Source organism: Metarhizium brunneum, chromosome 5 (genome assembly GCF_013426205.1).
Source record: "Metarhizium brunneum chromosome 5, complete sequence".
In the NCBI taxonomy this organism is placed as follows: Eukaryota; Fungi; Ascomycota; class Sordariomycetes; order Hypocreales; family Clavicipitaceae; genus Metarhizium; species Metarhizium brunneum.
Window position 1 is genome coordinate 4,169,885 of NC_089426.1, and position 14,062 is coordinate 4,183,946.

The following is a 14,062-nucleotide window of genomic DNA, read 5'->3' on the forward strand; positions in this document are numbered from 1 at the left end:
CATGTGCTCGTGTCCGGGGCAAGTGTAGTTGCTGCTCGCGGGCAGCGCCACTAGATTGATGCAACCCTCATGGATGTCGGTCACCCCCTTCCTGGCGGGTTTGTCCGCCCGACGCTGGAACCAATAGACATGACTGGTTCGGATGGCGAGTTGCCGCATTGGGACTGTGTTGACGACACTTCCTGAGATACAGGGTGAAGTGCTTGGGATGTGAACCGTCCAAGGGGGAGATCGATGGAAACTTAAAGACGTGGCGATTTGCTGCTTGAGTGTTGGGATGGGATTTTAGGCGACTGTGACTCATTTGATTCAGTATATGGCAGTATTTGCATTAGGAGGCATTCCTAGTGTCTTGTGTAGCTGGCAAGAGATTTTGCTTGATTATATTGGCAAAGATTGCTGATGAAGGCGGCTTTACTCGGAAGCTGCCATGTCGCGAATCTGTATGAATAATGGCAGCGGTATTGACAGTCTGCCAATTCCTGTCATGGAAAGTGAGGAATGGGCTTACAGGAGGAGAAGAAATGGCCGGTTTTGCTGCCTCTATCCTGGCGAGAAAATGGCCAAAGAGGCACCATGGCTGTTTTGAGGACGCTTTTGATTTAGGAGTGGTTTTGCAGCTCGAGAGATGTTCTTTTCTTTCCCCTTTTGATCCTTTTAACAGATGAAAATTATGGCATTGTCCTCCCTTGGTATCTGTGTCGAGATCCGCCGTCTTCTGACTGAGGCGCCGGCCTTGGCAAAACACAGCTTTGGTGTTGAATATCGTCGGCTAGAATGGCCCTACATGCTCGTAGTATAAAGTACCCATCGCACGCGTACTATCCCGTACTCCGTGGCTACTCGTTTCCCTCTTCATAAAGACTACTCCTTGCTGTATGGGGACATGTTGGGGGCCGGCATGTCAGCCACCAGGTTGTCATGTTCGGCTCGGATATCTCGCGCAAAACAAGTCCACAAATGACGGTGCCCTGAACGAAATGCAAATCGCATGCCCCAGCTCGTGCGCTCGATTCGTCATGTACGAGCCGACAGGTCAGCTCCCGCAGCCACGACAGAAGAGAAATGAGACGTGTCGCCTCGGCCCCTGGAGCAAACCAAGCCGTCGGTGATGTTGGGTCTGAGTTACACACACGCTGCCCCGGACGTGTCGACGCTTGGGCGCTGAGCGCGCCTCTTTTCGACAGGAGATGCACCAATCCATCACAGTTACCCGGCGAGCGCATCGCCAAGTCCACGGTCCCGTCACAGACACGACTCGCTCGGGTCCTGCTCCTCCAGAGTCCAGGCATGGCGGTGATATCTGCTGATAAACGGCAGATGCACAGCTGCACGCGGGTGGAGATTGTTGATGGGATTTGGACAACTCAGCCCGCAGCACCCAGTGGGCTCGGCCTAGCACTGAACGGGATTCTCTGGCGTCTGGGACGGTGACGTGGCGTGCGCCAGAGCGAGTATCGCGATGTTGAGCTTCATGCAGGCATCCCCGCCGGCTGCGCGTGTCGCTTTTTCCTTCCCCCCCCGAATCTGCGACCTGCCAAGGCCGCGCTATGGATTTGCTGCTGGCTACACGAACACCGGGACTCGGTGGCACGCCAGCATGTGTGTGTGTGTGCGACCAGGCGCTGTCTTGGGCGGAAAAGAGAGACAGCGCGTGCAGCATCTCACAGCAGGTTTGCGGCTGGGGAACGTTGAGGCGCGCGCGGGCGTCACAAAGCCCGTCGACAATGGCAGTCGCTCACCTTGAGACATGACGGGCGGTCATCTGACGGCGTCTGGCCAGTGAGTTTGCGAATCTCTGGCCGTGGCGCTCGGCGTCGACGCAGGCGTTCGTGCTCGCGCCATTGTGACAGGAGATATAATCGACGCCGGGACCGCGGGGCGGCCGCACGCCCTCGATGCCATGGTTTCTTGCAGAACTCACCGGACCTGTCGCGCACAGCAGCACGAGCCATGGAGTTATGGCAAACATGGAGACGCGCGGGACGGGCGAGCTGAATGCGTCCGACGTCGTGTTGCCGGCCCCATTGGCTGCGTGTGCTTATATCGAATACACAAGATGATGCAGAGCGCCCCGCAGGAGTGACATGACATGACATGACATGAATAGGCAAGCTTGCTGGCATACATGCTGCTACATGGTGCCTCGTACAGACTGGACGGACAGATGGGGTACACACAGGGTGACCGGTCAGCCCGGACGTGGCCGGCGGCTGGTACATGTAAGCTTTTTTTTTCCCCTCGATGGCCTTGGGCCATGGGTGAGGGGTTCTATCTGCTGACGTGGTATTGGTGATGATGACGATGGGCGCTTTTATATATATGTACATGCGTGCGTTCCGGCCCAACAACTCTGTCGCTGGGCCGTCAGCCTCTCGCCACCATGCCGAGCATCACGGACGAGCACCCCGAGTACAGCCGCACCGGCAAGCTGGACACGCTCCGGGCGACCGAGTACGGCTACCTCGACGAGCAGGACCACGTCTACCTCGACTACACGGGCGCGGGGCTCGCCGCCCGTTGGCAGCTCCAGGCGCACAGGAACCGCCTCGACGGCGCCACGTTTGGGAATCCGCACTCGGAGAGCCCAACCAGCCGCGCGGCGACGGACCTCGTCGACCGGGCGCGGCGCCGCGTGCTGCTGCACCTCAACGCCTCCCCGGAGGACTACCACGTCGTCTTCACCGCCAATGCCACCGGCGCCGCCAAGCTCGTCGGCGAGGCGTACCCCTTTGCCAGGGGCGCGCGCCTCGTCCTCACCGCCGACAACCACAACTCGCTCAACGGCCTGCGCGAGTACGCCCGCCGCGCCGGCTCCAAGACGCGCTACGTGCCCCTGCGGCCCAAGGACCTGCGCATCGACACCGACGCCGTCGTCGAGGCGCTGGGCCGCCGCCGCCCCTGGCCCCTGAGCCGGCCCTCGAAGCGCCCGTGTCCCCGGGGCCTCTTTGCCTACCCGGCCCAGAGCAACTTCAGCGGCGTGCGCCATCCGCTGCGCTGGATCAAGCTGGCCCAGGACCTCGGCTACGACGTCCTCCTCGACGCCGCCGCCTACCTGCCCACGAGCCAGCTCGACCTGTCCGCCGTCAACCCCAGCTTCGTCATCGTCAGCTGGTACAAGGTCTTCGGCTTCCCGACCGGCGTCGGCTGCCTGGTCGCCCGCCGCGACGCGCTGGCCCGGCTCGCCCGGCCCTACTTTGCCGGCGGCACCGTCCAGGCGGCCACCGTCGCCGTCCCCTGGCACGCGCTGGCCCCGGGCGAGGCCGCCTTCGAGGACGGCACCGTCAACTACCTGTCCATCCCGGACGTGCACGCCGGCCTGGACTGGGTGTCGGCCATTGGCATGGACGCCATCGCCACCCGCGTGCGCTGCCTGACGGGCCTCTTCATCGACCGGCTGCTCGGGCTGCGGCACGGCGACGGCAGCCCCATGGCCGTGCTGTACGGGCCGGCCGGCACGGAGTCGCGCGGGGGCACCGTCGCCTTCAACCTGCTCGACGCCCGGGGCCGCCTCGTCGACGAGCGCCTCGTCGCGCTGGAGTCGGGCCGCGCCCGCATCTCCCTGCGCACCGGGTGCTTCTGTAACCCGGGCGCGGGCGAGGCCGTCTTTGGCGTCGCCGCGAGCACGCTGCGGCCCCTGGTGGGCCAAAAGGGCGGCACGTTTGACGACTTCCTCCGCATGGCGCGCCTGCCTACCGGTGGCGCGATACGGGTTTCCTTTGGCGTCGCGAGCACGTGCGGCGACGTCGATTACTTCATGGATTTTGCGACCAGAACGTACAAGGACCGCGTGACTTCGGCAGAGGGCTTGGCCCCGAGGCCGGGCTGTTGATGGGATGCGCTGCGACTTGGTGTTTTTTCGTGAATGGGCGGGCAAGCTGTGGGTTTCATGGCTTCCACTATACCACTTGTGTTTCTTTATGTGCTGGAATGAATGATGGGATGACTGGGTAAATAACTGAGGAGTTCACTATACAGAACATTGAAGTCTTTGAATGAAAGTATGGAAAAGGACGTGCTCGTATGTGACGTGACATGTACACTACGTATTTGGAAGAGCACAGTATCGCGATTGGCAGTTGTGGATCGGGGGAATACGTCTTTAGATGAAAGGTATTTGCCGATGGAATTGAGCCCCCTTGCGGCTGGAATCAAAAGGCATAGAAAAGGCCGCATTCAATGGAAAAGACGTGAATTCCATCATTTTAGCTGGCTAGCTTGTCATTTGGACCTTGGCTAGTTTGCATCTTTGATGACTCATCTGATGGACTTGTGCGTACTTGTTCACATGGCACATTTGTACATATGCTTCACTTGATTGGCTACTGTGCTAGGCATAAAAAAGAAAACTATTTACTCCGTATAGGACATGGGACAGAGTATGCTTTACGAGAACCATACCATACATTGAATAAGTCTCCAGGTTAAACTGATGAGCCATGAGCCAAACATCCAGCGACGGCATGGCCCGACCTCCTTCTTCACTCCCATATCCAAGCAAGCCCAAACGTGGATAAATGGTTGGCTACGCGCTGCGTGGTACCAGCATGACACAAACCTGCATGCCGTCGCAATGCAACGGTTCCACGGAGCATTTCTTGTCTCGGCTGTACGTATTCCCTGTCACACGGGTATCACAACGTCACGGCACGGACCGACTCTCGACCCCGATCAGTTGCACAAGGGCACCAAGACGTCAGAGGCCTTGGGCGTCTGCGCCCTCGGGCGTCGTCGTGGTGCTGTCGAAACTCATGTTGCACGTTTTTCGATCAAGCGCGTCTGCTGCATGTTTCCAAAAACATCGAGGAATGGAATGCAGTGTAACCCAGTCTCTTGGGGTTGAGGGTGACCAACGCATCAGCCTCATGCGGGTGAGAGTCCTGCTCACCTTCTTCTTCCGGCCTTAATAGCAGAGAAAATAGATGCTACTGAATGGAGCTTAATTTCGCCAGCCTTGGCTCTGCATCAGGCGCTCCACAGGTTGGGAGACCTTGAATTTTAGTTTGCTGAGTGTCGTTTCGCTACTTTTATTTGGCATTGAATTTTCATCTCTCCAATCCCTTCATCTTTTCCATCTTTGTCAAGAGGTCTGATGCCTTAGGTGTTGGCTGTGGTTATGAGCCGCTTGCTGCCGAGGCCTCGCAGCTTACATGCATGTGTAACACTACATCCGCTTGCCAAGCAAAAACAACAAACAAACAAACAAACAATGGAGAAATTCCACCAGGAAATACAAAAACAAATCGGCTACGATGCAAGACGGACTGACCCAGGTCACTGCCTCAATTGACGGCCCAAGAGTCAGTAGCCCGGACCCCCATACCGGTCCTCGTCCAGAAGCTCTGGCCGGCCCCCTTTACATTTTGACAAGAAACAAGACCAAGTACGCTTGATGCTCTCGTCGCAACGGCCCAAGACAACCGCGTTCTGTGTAAATTGTGCAAAGAGCGCCACCAGTCCAACAGCAAATCTGGCTCGGTGCATCCCGACCGCTCTTTTGTCCGGCGCTACGAGCGCACGGTGGAAAGTCGACGCGAGTCTACGTCGACATGTAGGCAGGATTGGATCCATTCGTCTTTGGGCCAGCAAACTACCGCAATGCCCCAACGGCTGATGCTCTTCTGCGCGCCTTCCGCGCACACCTTGAAACATGAATGTCCCAGAACCATGGTCCGCCTTGGTCGTTCACAACGGCCGGCTCGGAAAGCTCGGCCACGAGTGGTGACGGAGTCGTGGGGTCCGTGATGAGTCGACGTCATTCGTATCAAAATAGTAAAGTGGACTCTTGCAACTTCCGGAAGAGCAGGTGTCCTTGGGAACGTACACGACATATAGGACCGAGAGGTGTACAAGCCAAGGAGTAGTAAAACCACTGCCGTCGCTCCTAGGTGCCGTCTTTGCACATGATTCGGGCACGTCGTTTTACGGCCCAATCTCCTGAGCATGGTCAATTTTGCAGGTTTCGTCTTGTGGATGCGCGTTGCGCCAATGGTCATGTGGCAAGGGCTAAAGGCTTGGAGCAATGGCTCGATTCATCTAATGACAGTTTTTTCAAATGCTCACAGAGGATGGGTTGTCCTCTTTTTATCCTGAATGATGAGAAGCAACAAGCTTGTGGACGGACGAGGCCATAAAAATCCCAAAGGCTCGGTTGACGGAACGGTGGCGAGCCAGCGAGACGCGGCTTGCTGTCCAACTGGGACAAGAGTGCTTTCCCAGATTTGATGTTTCGCAGATGGCAGTCGTGGTCTTGTCGTTTAAAAGTTGAATAAGCAAAGAAATAAAATATTAACCGTGAGGCCGTAAAACTCTCCTGTGGACTTTGTAATCCTAGACTGTTTATAACATCCAAGCCATGAGCAATGTCTTTGGGCCCGATGAGGTCAAGGGTGACTTGGGATTCATCGAATTGACCAAGTGACTATACGAAAACGCCGGGAGCGTGTCAAGGCTGCAACCACTAGAGCCCCAACTTTTGGCAAATGTGCTCAAATGTAGTGAGCAGCATACTTGGCGGGGTAGTGCGAGAGAGTTTCTGGCAAACTTTGCATGTTGCATCTCGGAATTCGGTGTTTGGCCTTTACGAAGAAGCTGCCCCGGCCAGCAGCTGGATTTGACCGTCTCGTAGAGCCTTTTAGCTAGTAGTAGCTACATGAGCAGTGATACGAGCACACACAACACATGAAGTCCCTTGCAGGTCGTGCGTCAATAATCCTATTCTCATGTTCGTACGGCGGTTATCAGGGTTAACTATGGAGCCACGGCGCAACATGTTGCAGTAATAGGGGCGCGTGGTGAATACTGCCCGATATCTAGCTCCCACGTGTACCCTTTCGGTCCTGACACATGGTTATTTGTTACATTGTAGTCGAGAAGAGTTGTATACGAATGTGTACCGGTAGTGCGATGGCTTGTCGTTGTATACGTATGAACTGTGCATGGCTAAGTCGTTATGGTCGAGTATAATAAGCAATCCAAGGGCTTTACAAGACAGCTAGCGTATTTAAATAAATAAAAAAGCAAGAGAAATAAATCAGGCTTCTTTCCATTTAATCAGCATTTTGACAAGAAGCAAACGAGGGATGAATAGCAGCAGTTTAAACCTTGGATAGGCCTCTTGACATCGTCCTGGTAAAGCCTAGTTACCTGCCATTGTCATATTTAGCAATTACTAGCAATTTATATACTTGGTTCACCTTGGAAACACACGTGGCCTTGCCGCCTGCAATGATAGCTCTATCGGTACAAGGCGAATAAATACTTGCACCTACTCAAGTCTCGGTCTCGAAAGGACCATGTATCAATGTACAGTTACAAAGAGCACTTTATACCGAGAGAACAAAGCATTGTAGAGATGCCATTGTCGTCAAACTCTGTTGCCAAGATACGCCACATGGTCGGGTAGCAGTGCTGGCGCCGGGACGCTGACTTGAATTTGGTATTCAATCGATACACATTCATGTATACATGTACATTGGGTGGGTTGGGGCCGCGATGGGAAATACCGAGTGACATGTGATTTGGGGTAATCTGGGGTAAGAGCCGAAACCTAAAAGGGTCAAGCCCAGCTGGTCATGCGGGGAAAAGAAACGCAGCACAGAATACGCACTGACAAATTGGGCAACAAAGAGTCAAATTATGGGGACATGGACGTAGAGAACCGACTATCCGGAGCAAAGGCTTGCAAGGAGAAATTGGCATGGGGCCAGGAATGTCCCTCTGGACGCCATCTTGTCTGGTCCAACCAATTAACAAATGATCCGGCTCGTTTTCCTTGCCTGACGTTGTGTGCTGCGTGTCAGGGCTCGTCAAGGAGTCACACACGACAGAATACGCCAGTCAGCACTGGGCACACTTCCAAAACTAGACGCTTCAAGCACACGGCCCGTTGAAATATATTGGGGTGTCAAATCTGGAAAAGGCCGGGGCTTCGTGTCCGCACTGGCACAGGGCACGTGAAATATTGCAGGTCATTGTCAACCTCGGACTCACAGGCTCGCCGGCGTCACCACCCCTGGCCGTTTGGGCATCAGGTCCAATCACGACTTGGCTGCCGCCGAACTGAGCTAATGCATGGCTCCGTCACAACCGCTCCCCGGAAACGCGTCGAGCCCTGTCGAGTTGCACCTCACTGGTCAACCAGTCGGATCTAATAGAGGCGAGGCTCGGGGTTGCAGGCGGAGAGGGATGCCTGCATGGCAACACGCTGCGCAGCGAGGCTGCGAGTCTTGGCTTGAATTTTATTTCGACACTCATGCCTGATGCTTTTTTTTTCAAATAAGAAAACAAACCTTGACGGCCACTCACGGATACAAAAACCTACGAAAGACATGGCATGAGGAATGGAAAGTGTGGTAAAATGACATGAAAACAAAGTAGTGAAATGAATAGCTGGTAATAATATTGTTCGAAAAGCAAAATGTCAAGTATCTTGGCTCCGGTAGGCGGGTGGTCCGCTCAACGTGTGAGACAACACCGGCAAGAGGATGCCCGTGTTACAGACCGCACTTTTGACGGAAAAAGGGCATTCAAGTCCGTATAGAATAGCTGGGGAAGCGCAATGTGACGACGGGTGAGGGGTATGGCTTCACCGTTTCCGAGCATCGACGTCATGGTGGTTCGCTCGCCCTCCGTCTCGCAGCCTATTTTGGGCATGGAGAAGCATGGGGTCCAAGAGACTGGCTTGGCATCGAAGGCAAGTCAATACTAGTTGGCAACCTTGAAGGCACTAGTGCGATCCGGCTCGAGCTGCGCGACATGGACATGGACATGGACATGGAAACGACCGGAACCCTTTCCCAACCTGGGGAAGTCCAAGCCCCGTCTGATCGGCCGTGTGCCCATCCTGGCGTCTATTAAAACCACGGTCGAGCAATCGTCGCCGACAAAGGGGGCGCAAAACGTACACGGGGTTTTCACTCATCATTTGCATCTCTACCGTCTGGTACAACTGCGACATCAACGGCCATGCTTGCAACCCAAGCCATGACTGTCGACGCAACTCGGCAGCATTACTACCCGGACTTTGACCGTACGTATTGAAACTCGGCTTATTATCAATATCTCAAAAAAAGAAACGCTTCATTAACATCACGCCATCATTCAGTGTTCCACGACCTGCCAGGGCTGTGGCCAGAAGTCCCGTCAAGTCATCTCGACGCTCGCCCAACGCAAAACCCGTGCAGCCAGTTTGGCCTCGTAGCCCAGATGGCCCTGCACGCCAACATGATGCCCGAGTTTGCATCTCTGCAGAGCCTTCCGCCGGGCCAACCATGGGCTGCCAGAGAAGCATACCGTCCACAGCCACAGAGCAGCCCCTGCTCCTCGCCGTTGCAAAGCCAGTACAACGCTGAGCAGGAGACGCATAGTCGCCACGACAAAGAAGCAGGCCATGATACATCACGGCGCGGCCAGCGATGCCAGTCGAGGTCCCTGCCCGTCGGACACCTCCGCCACCAGTCGTCTGTCGATTTCGGCGAGGACCTCCTACGCAACAGCCAGAACACAGACGTCGACGAAAACATCTTTGCAGACTGGGCCTGGGGCCCCCGGCAACCATCAGGCAGACGAGCCGTCCACGAAGGCTCCATGCAATTCGGCAGCGACTCCGGCTTCGACTCCCCGCGCGGCTCTCTCGCCTCCGCCTCGGGCGACGACATGGAAACAGAGCCCAGCCCGCCGCCGCCGCCGCAAAGCGAGGGACCCGGCTTCACGGCGCTGTCGTTTGGCTACCGCAACCAGGCGCCCAGGCCGGCGTGGCCGGTGCTCCGGACGCGGACGGGCTCCCTCGACCCCGAGGCCAGCGTGGCGTCTACGTGGAGGGCGCTGTCGTGGGAGTACCTCGGGGCGGCGATGCACGAGCGCAAGCCGCTGCTGGCGACGGTCGGCCCGCGGCGCGAGAAGCTGACGGAGCAGCAGAAGCGGCGCAACCACATCCTGCACGAGAAGAAGCGGCGCGCCCTCATCAAGGAGGGGTTCGACGACCTGCTCGACCTGGTGCCGGGCGTGAGGGACCGGGGGCTGAGCAAGTCGGCGATTCTGCTGAGGGCGGCGGAGTGGTTGGGCGGCTTGGTGTGCGAGAATAAGGCGTTGCGTGCGCAGGCGAGGGCCCTTGAAGGGTGAAGGCGGACTTGACGTGATGATGATGATGCTCGACGTATGGAGTTGCGGACATGGACGGATGGACCGACGCACATGATTGGGTGGCGAGCCGTGGAGAAAAAGGATTAATGGTGCCCGCGGGGAAAGAGGCATCAATTGATATCAATGATCAATGATAGGTAGGGAAAGCAAGAGCCTATAGTTTCAGGAGCGTCTACATGTATAGAATGATTCCCGGGCCGCAGACTTTGTATCATAGAGCGCAAGCATGACAGTCTTCCACGGCGGCTGCACACAGCGACAAGCAGCAATCTCATGCACCGCTTCCGCGTCCTGCCGCGAAGTTGCGGAATACATGTCGAGTACTCCGTACGGGCTGCCTCTTCAATGATGACTCTCGCGTGTGGTGCACCAATACATGTATGCCCAGGGGCCCCAAACGTGCTCAACGCCGTCAACCGTCTAGCGTGGGCGACGTACCGCCATGTCACCTCGCCATGGGAATGCGTCGACGGTTGCGGGGTTGCGCTTGGGTTGGGGTAGTTGGCCGGCTGGGCACATCATCATCAATCAAATGGTCAGTATTGAATATTCAAGTCAATTGTTCTCTCCACTTCTCCAACCAGACATGCAACATGAAGTCTTCCACACTGCGGGGGAGGGGCTGCCCGGGCCGGAACACAGGCTCACAGCCCATGTCCATGCACAAGACAAGGTTTTCCCCAACCATGAATTTCAAAGGGCTCCCTCGTCGAATGCCGAGTTGCGACTGGCTGGCGGCACGTCTTGTCCCAAGACGGCAGCGGGAGCGAAATCGACGGAGTCAAGTGGGACATCTGGACCAGATCGACTTGACCCTTCATGTTAAGATTTCTGGCTGTCGGGTCTACTGTATTTATATTTATCCGTTCACTCTTGACCTGTTGGGCTTGATGGGCGCGCATACCACAAAAGCACCCCCCGACCTTGGTGCCCAGCCGCGTGTGAACCTCCAATCTTGCTCGTCATAATAATCGACGGCGTGGTTGGTGCGTCATTTGCCATGGCACGGCGACGTCGACATGATGCTGTTGCCATGACGTAGAATCAAGCTGTTTAATCGCGTCAATCACATTTCATCGCTTGACGTTGCTAATATATCTGGCATCTTGCCTTGTATGAGGCTAAAACCCCAACGCTTCATGGTAGAAGCGTCTTGCGTGCGAGATTAGTGTTGCCAAACTTGTCTCAATAAAGGCTGTATTTTGACACTGGACCATGATGCTTAAAAAAAATAAAATCCTACCATTGCGGCCAGAGACATGTTCGCAAGACTCCCCCGTCTTGTCCAAAAGAAATTACAGTTGCACGACTAAACGTTGCCACCGTTTGCGTTGCGCATTGACCTTGATTTGCTGTGCGGCTCCTGTCATCGTGGCGTGCGGACCTATTAAACGGGACTATGGGAATCAGAACGTGCCATCTTTTGCCGGTCATTGATCAATTTTTTCAGATATTCAGGGGTATCAAATTGCATGGTGCAGGATAGTCAAAGCCGGAAAAGAGGCTTCTCCGGTCAGCATGGCTCGACGAAGCCCGGGCACAAGAATTTTCTGGCGACGTACATGGTATTCCGCCATCAATTTGCGGCTCTTGTTTGTGATGGACTAGAAAACTCTTTGATCGAGTTTGGACGTGGACGGCAAAACTCGACGCCCGAATGACGGCGAGCGGTGACATCAGCAGTCATAAGACCAGATAGTCTACTGGAACCAGGTCCGGAGATACCGAAGTCATGATGCCAAAAGTCGAATTGAATAAGATCTGCATTTGTGCACTACTATACGGCGCTAAATCGCTATAGTGTGGCGAATGGCTCGCCTTGTTGTTCTAATACCTAGTGGCCTCGTGTATGACTCTGAAAGATAATTATCGCGCCACGGAATGGATATTGTAGTAAAGACTGCTTCATCCCTGTTCTATTGTCAAGCCCTCAAGTCGATGGAAATAAGTCGGTGTTGCCGTCGGCGTTGTTGTCGGCGTTGTTGTCGGTATTTTTCCAGAGAGAGTACATACGTATGTGAACGGAATATTTAGGGAACATGATTGCTCAGTAATGGAGCGCACTCCTTTTCTGACAGAGTACACCTCCATCTGGACTTTGGAGGTTGCTAAAAGTGGCAAAATAAATTTCAACCCTCCCCTGTCTTTGCAACAAGGCGTCTGCGACAGCAAGGAACACATTAGCCTGACCAAGGCCAAAGTTGGTCAGGAATAGAAGATTCTCCGGCACGGAGAATATATTTGTGTCCGACGGTGTATTGGACAACGCTGGAGAATTTTTGTTATAGTCTTATGCGTCCCGGAGGATCGCATGTTTCTGGCATTTTACTTTCTCATATACTTCAATACGCAGACAATGACACGCTCTCCCAACATCACTCCCCCTGCCCCTCCGACCTAGAGTCTCATACATTATATACCCACTAAGCGCAGTGATACAAGGCAACCTCAATTATACAGCAACAAGTTCTTGAGCGCCCACATCCCGGTGCTTCCAGACTCCAGTGCCATCGATGTAATTCCTGTAGGGTCTGGGTATCCCTCGCGACTGTATGGAATGGCTAGCGCGTTGGCTTCACTATTTAGCCACGGGGCTGACTTGGGGCATCATCACAAAGCGCCTGTTCAAACTTCACGGGCCACGGGATACTCTGCTCACAGGCATGACGAGTTCTGGAATCATTGCAACAGTTCAAGGTCGCAAGTTGCAACGTTCAATAGCCTCGCATTTCCCCACAAAGAATATGCAGGGGCGACGGTTGACTGCAGCCTACTGATGCACGCCTGGGATTATTATCCTTTCCGGATCAAGCAGAGACCGAGCAGCGCCTGAGACGTGACCAAGGTTGTGGCTGCAAGGTTAACTTGGTACTTTAGTTTGTGCCGCGGCACGTGGAACTAGCCCCGAGATCATGGACTCCGGCCGCCGTTCGTCCCCGCGGATCCTGGTCCGGGTGCAATCTCCTATGCTTCAACTAGTTTGCCGGGAATGAAGGAGAGGCGCGGATCTGCAGATCTACGAATGGCATCAACATACACGTGTACAAGCGTCAACGCTGGCTCAGGGGCTGTTGACATCGGACCAGACTGAATTTGAATTGATTCAATGTTGACTTGACTTTACTTGAATAGGCTTAGTACACTAGAACCATTCTGTGTGCTGGCAAGTCGGGCTGGTTTTGAAACAATAACCATCAAGAGATTCAAGACAGCTGTTTGATGGGAGGTGGTCAAATTGCTTTCCTCACTCACTTGTCTGGTCGATGCCGTATCCCAGCTTCTGATGACATATGAGCGCGAGCTAACGGGTATAAAAATCCTTGTGAATTTGCACCCACAACGTGAAACCCTCATTCACCATCGTGGCAGTGGCAACCCTACCATTGCACACATTGCTGGTGAATAGTTGTCACCTTGCGTCCAGAATGAGGGGACTAGATCTCAACCCAAGGACTGCAACGAGCTTTGCATCTCCTCGTGCGCACCCAGTAGACGCTGGCTTGAGCACCGCCGCAGCTTGGTGTCTGCCAAAGAGTTGCGGGATGCGAATACCGTCAACGCGTCAACGTTCCAAGGCGCCCGTTATCGACTGTCAAAGGATTAGGATGAGTCGGCGGCTGTTGTCCCCGTCCCCTTGAACGACATTTATGCCGAGCTGGGTGGTCAAGGGGCCGAGTACGAGTCTTGACTCGTCATCCGTAAACTCGGCCGGACACATCGGCGTGTCTGGGGACTATGCTGTGGGAGGAGTTGCCGTTCCGGATACCGCAGCGTCGATGCATTCTGCCTATGAAACCCGGCCCATTTTCTTAACCTCGTTTATGGACCTGGTGTTTCAGTTCACCTTCCCGCTCCTTGGTGCCGGATTTGGCAGCATGCCGTCTCTGTCCATGCCCTCGGCCATTGGCGATGCTGGGAC

At 54.9% G+C, this 14,062-nt stretch overlaps 2 protein-coding genes across 2 annotated transcripts; both read left to right on the plus strand.

The window, feature by feature from the left end:
* Positions 1–2,383: 2,383 nt before the first annotated feature.
* On the plus strand, positions 2,384–3,832 carry MOCOS (Molybdenum cofactor sulfurase; the record flags this gene model as incomplete). Its single annotated transcript, XM_066131426.1, has 1 exon — positions 2,384–3,832. The coding sequence occupies one exon, from the start codon at positions 2,384–2,386 to the stop codon at positions 3,830–3,832; it is 1,449 nt and encodes a 482-aa protein (XP_065987372.1).
* A 5,153-nt stretch (positions 3,833–8,985) lies between these two features.
* Positions 8,986–10,122, plus strand: G6M90_00g092950 (uncharacterized protein; the record flags this gene model as incomplete). The annotated part of the gene is made up of 2 exons (XM_014686453.1): positions 8,986–9,031; positions 9,107–10,122. 2 exons carry the CDS (start codon positions 8,986–8,988, stop codon positions 10,120–10,122), a joined length of 1,062 nt encoding a protein of 353 aa, XP_014541939.1.
* Positions 10,123–14,062: the final 3,940 nt, after the last annotated feature.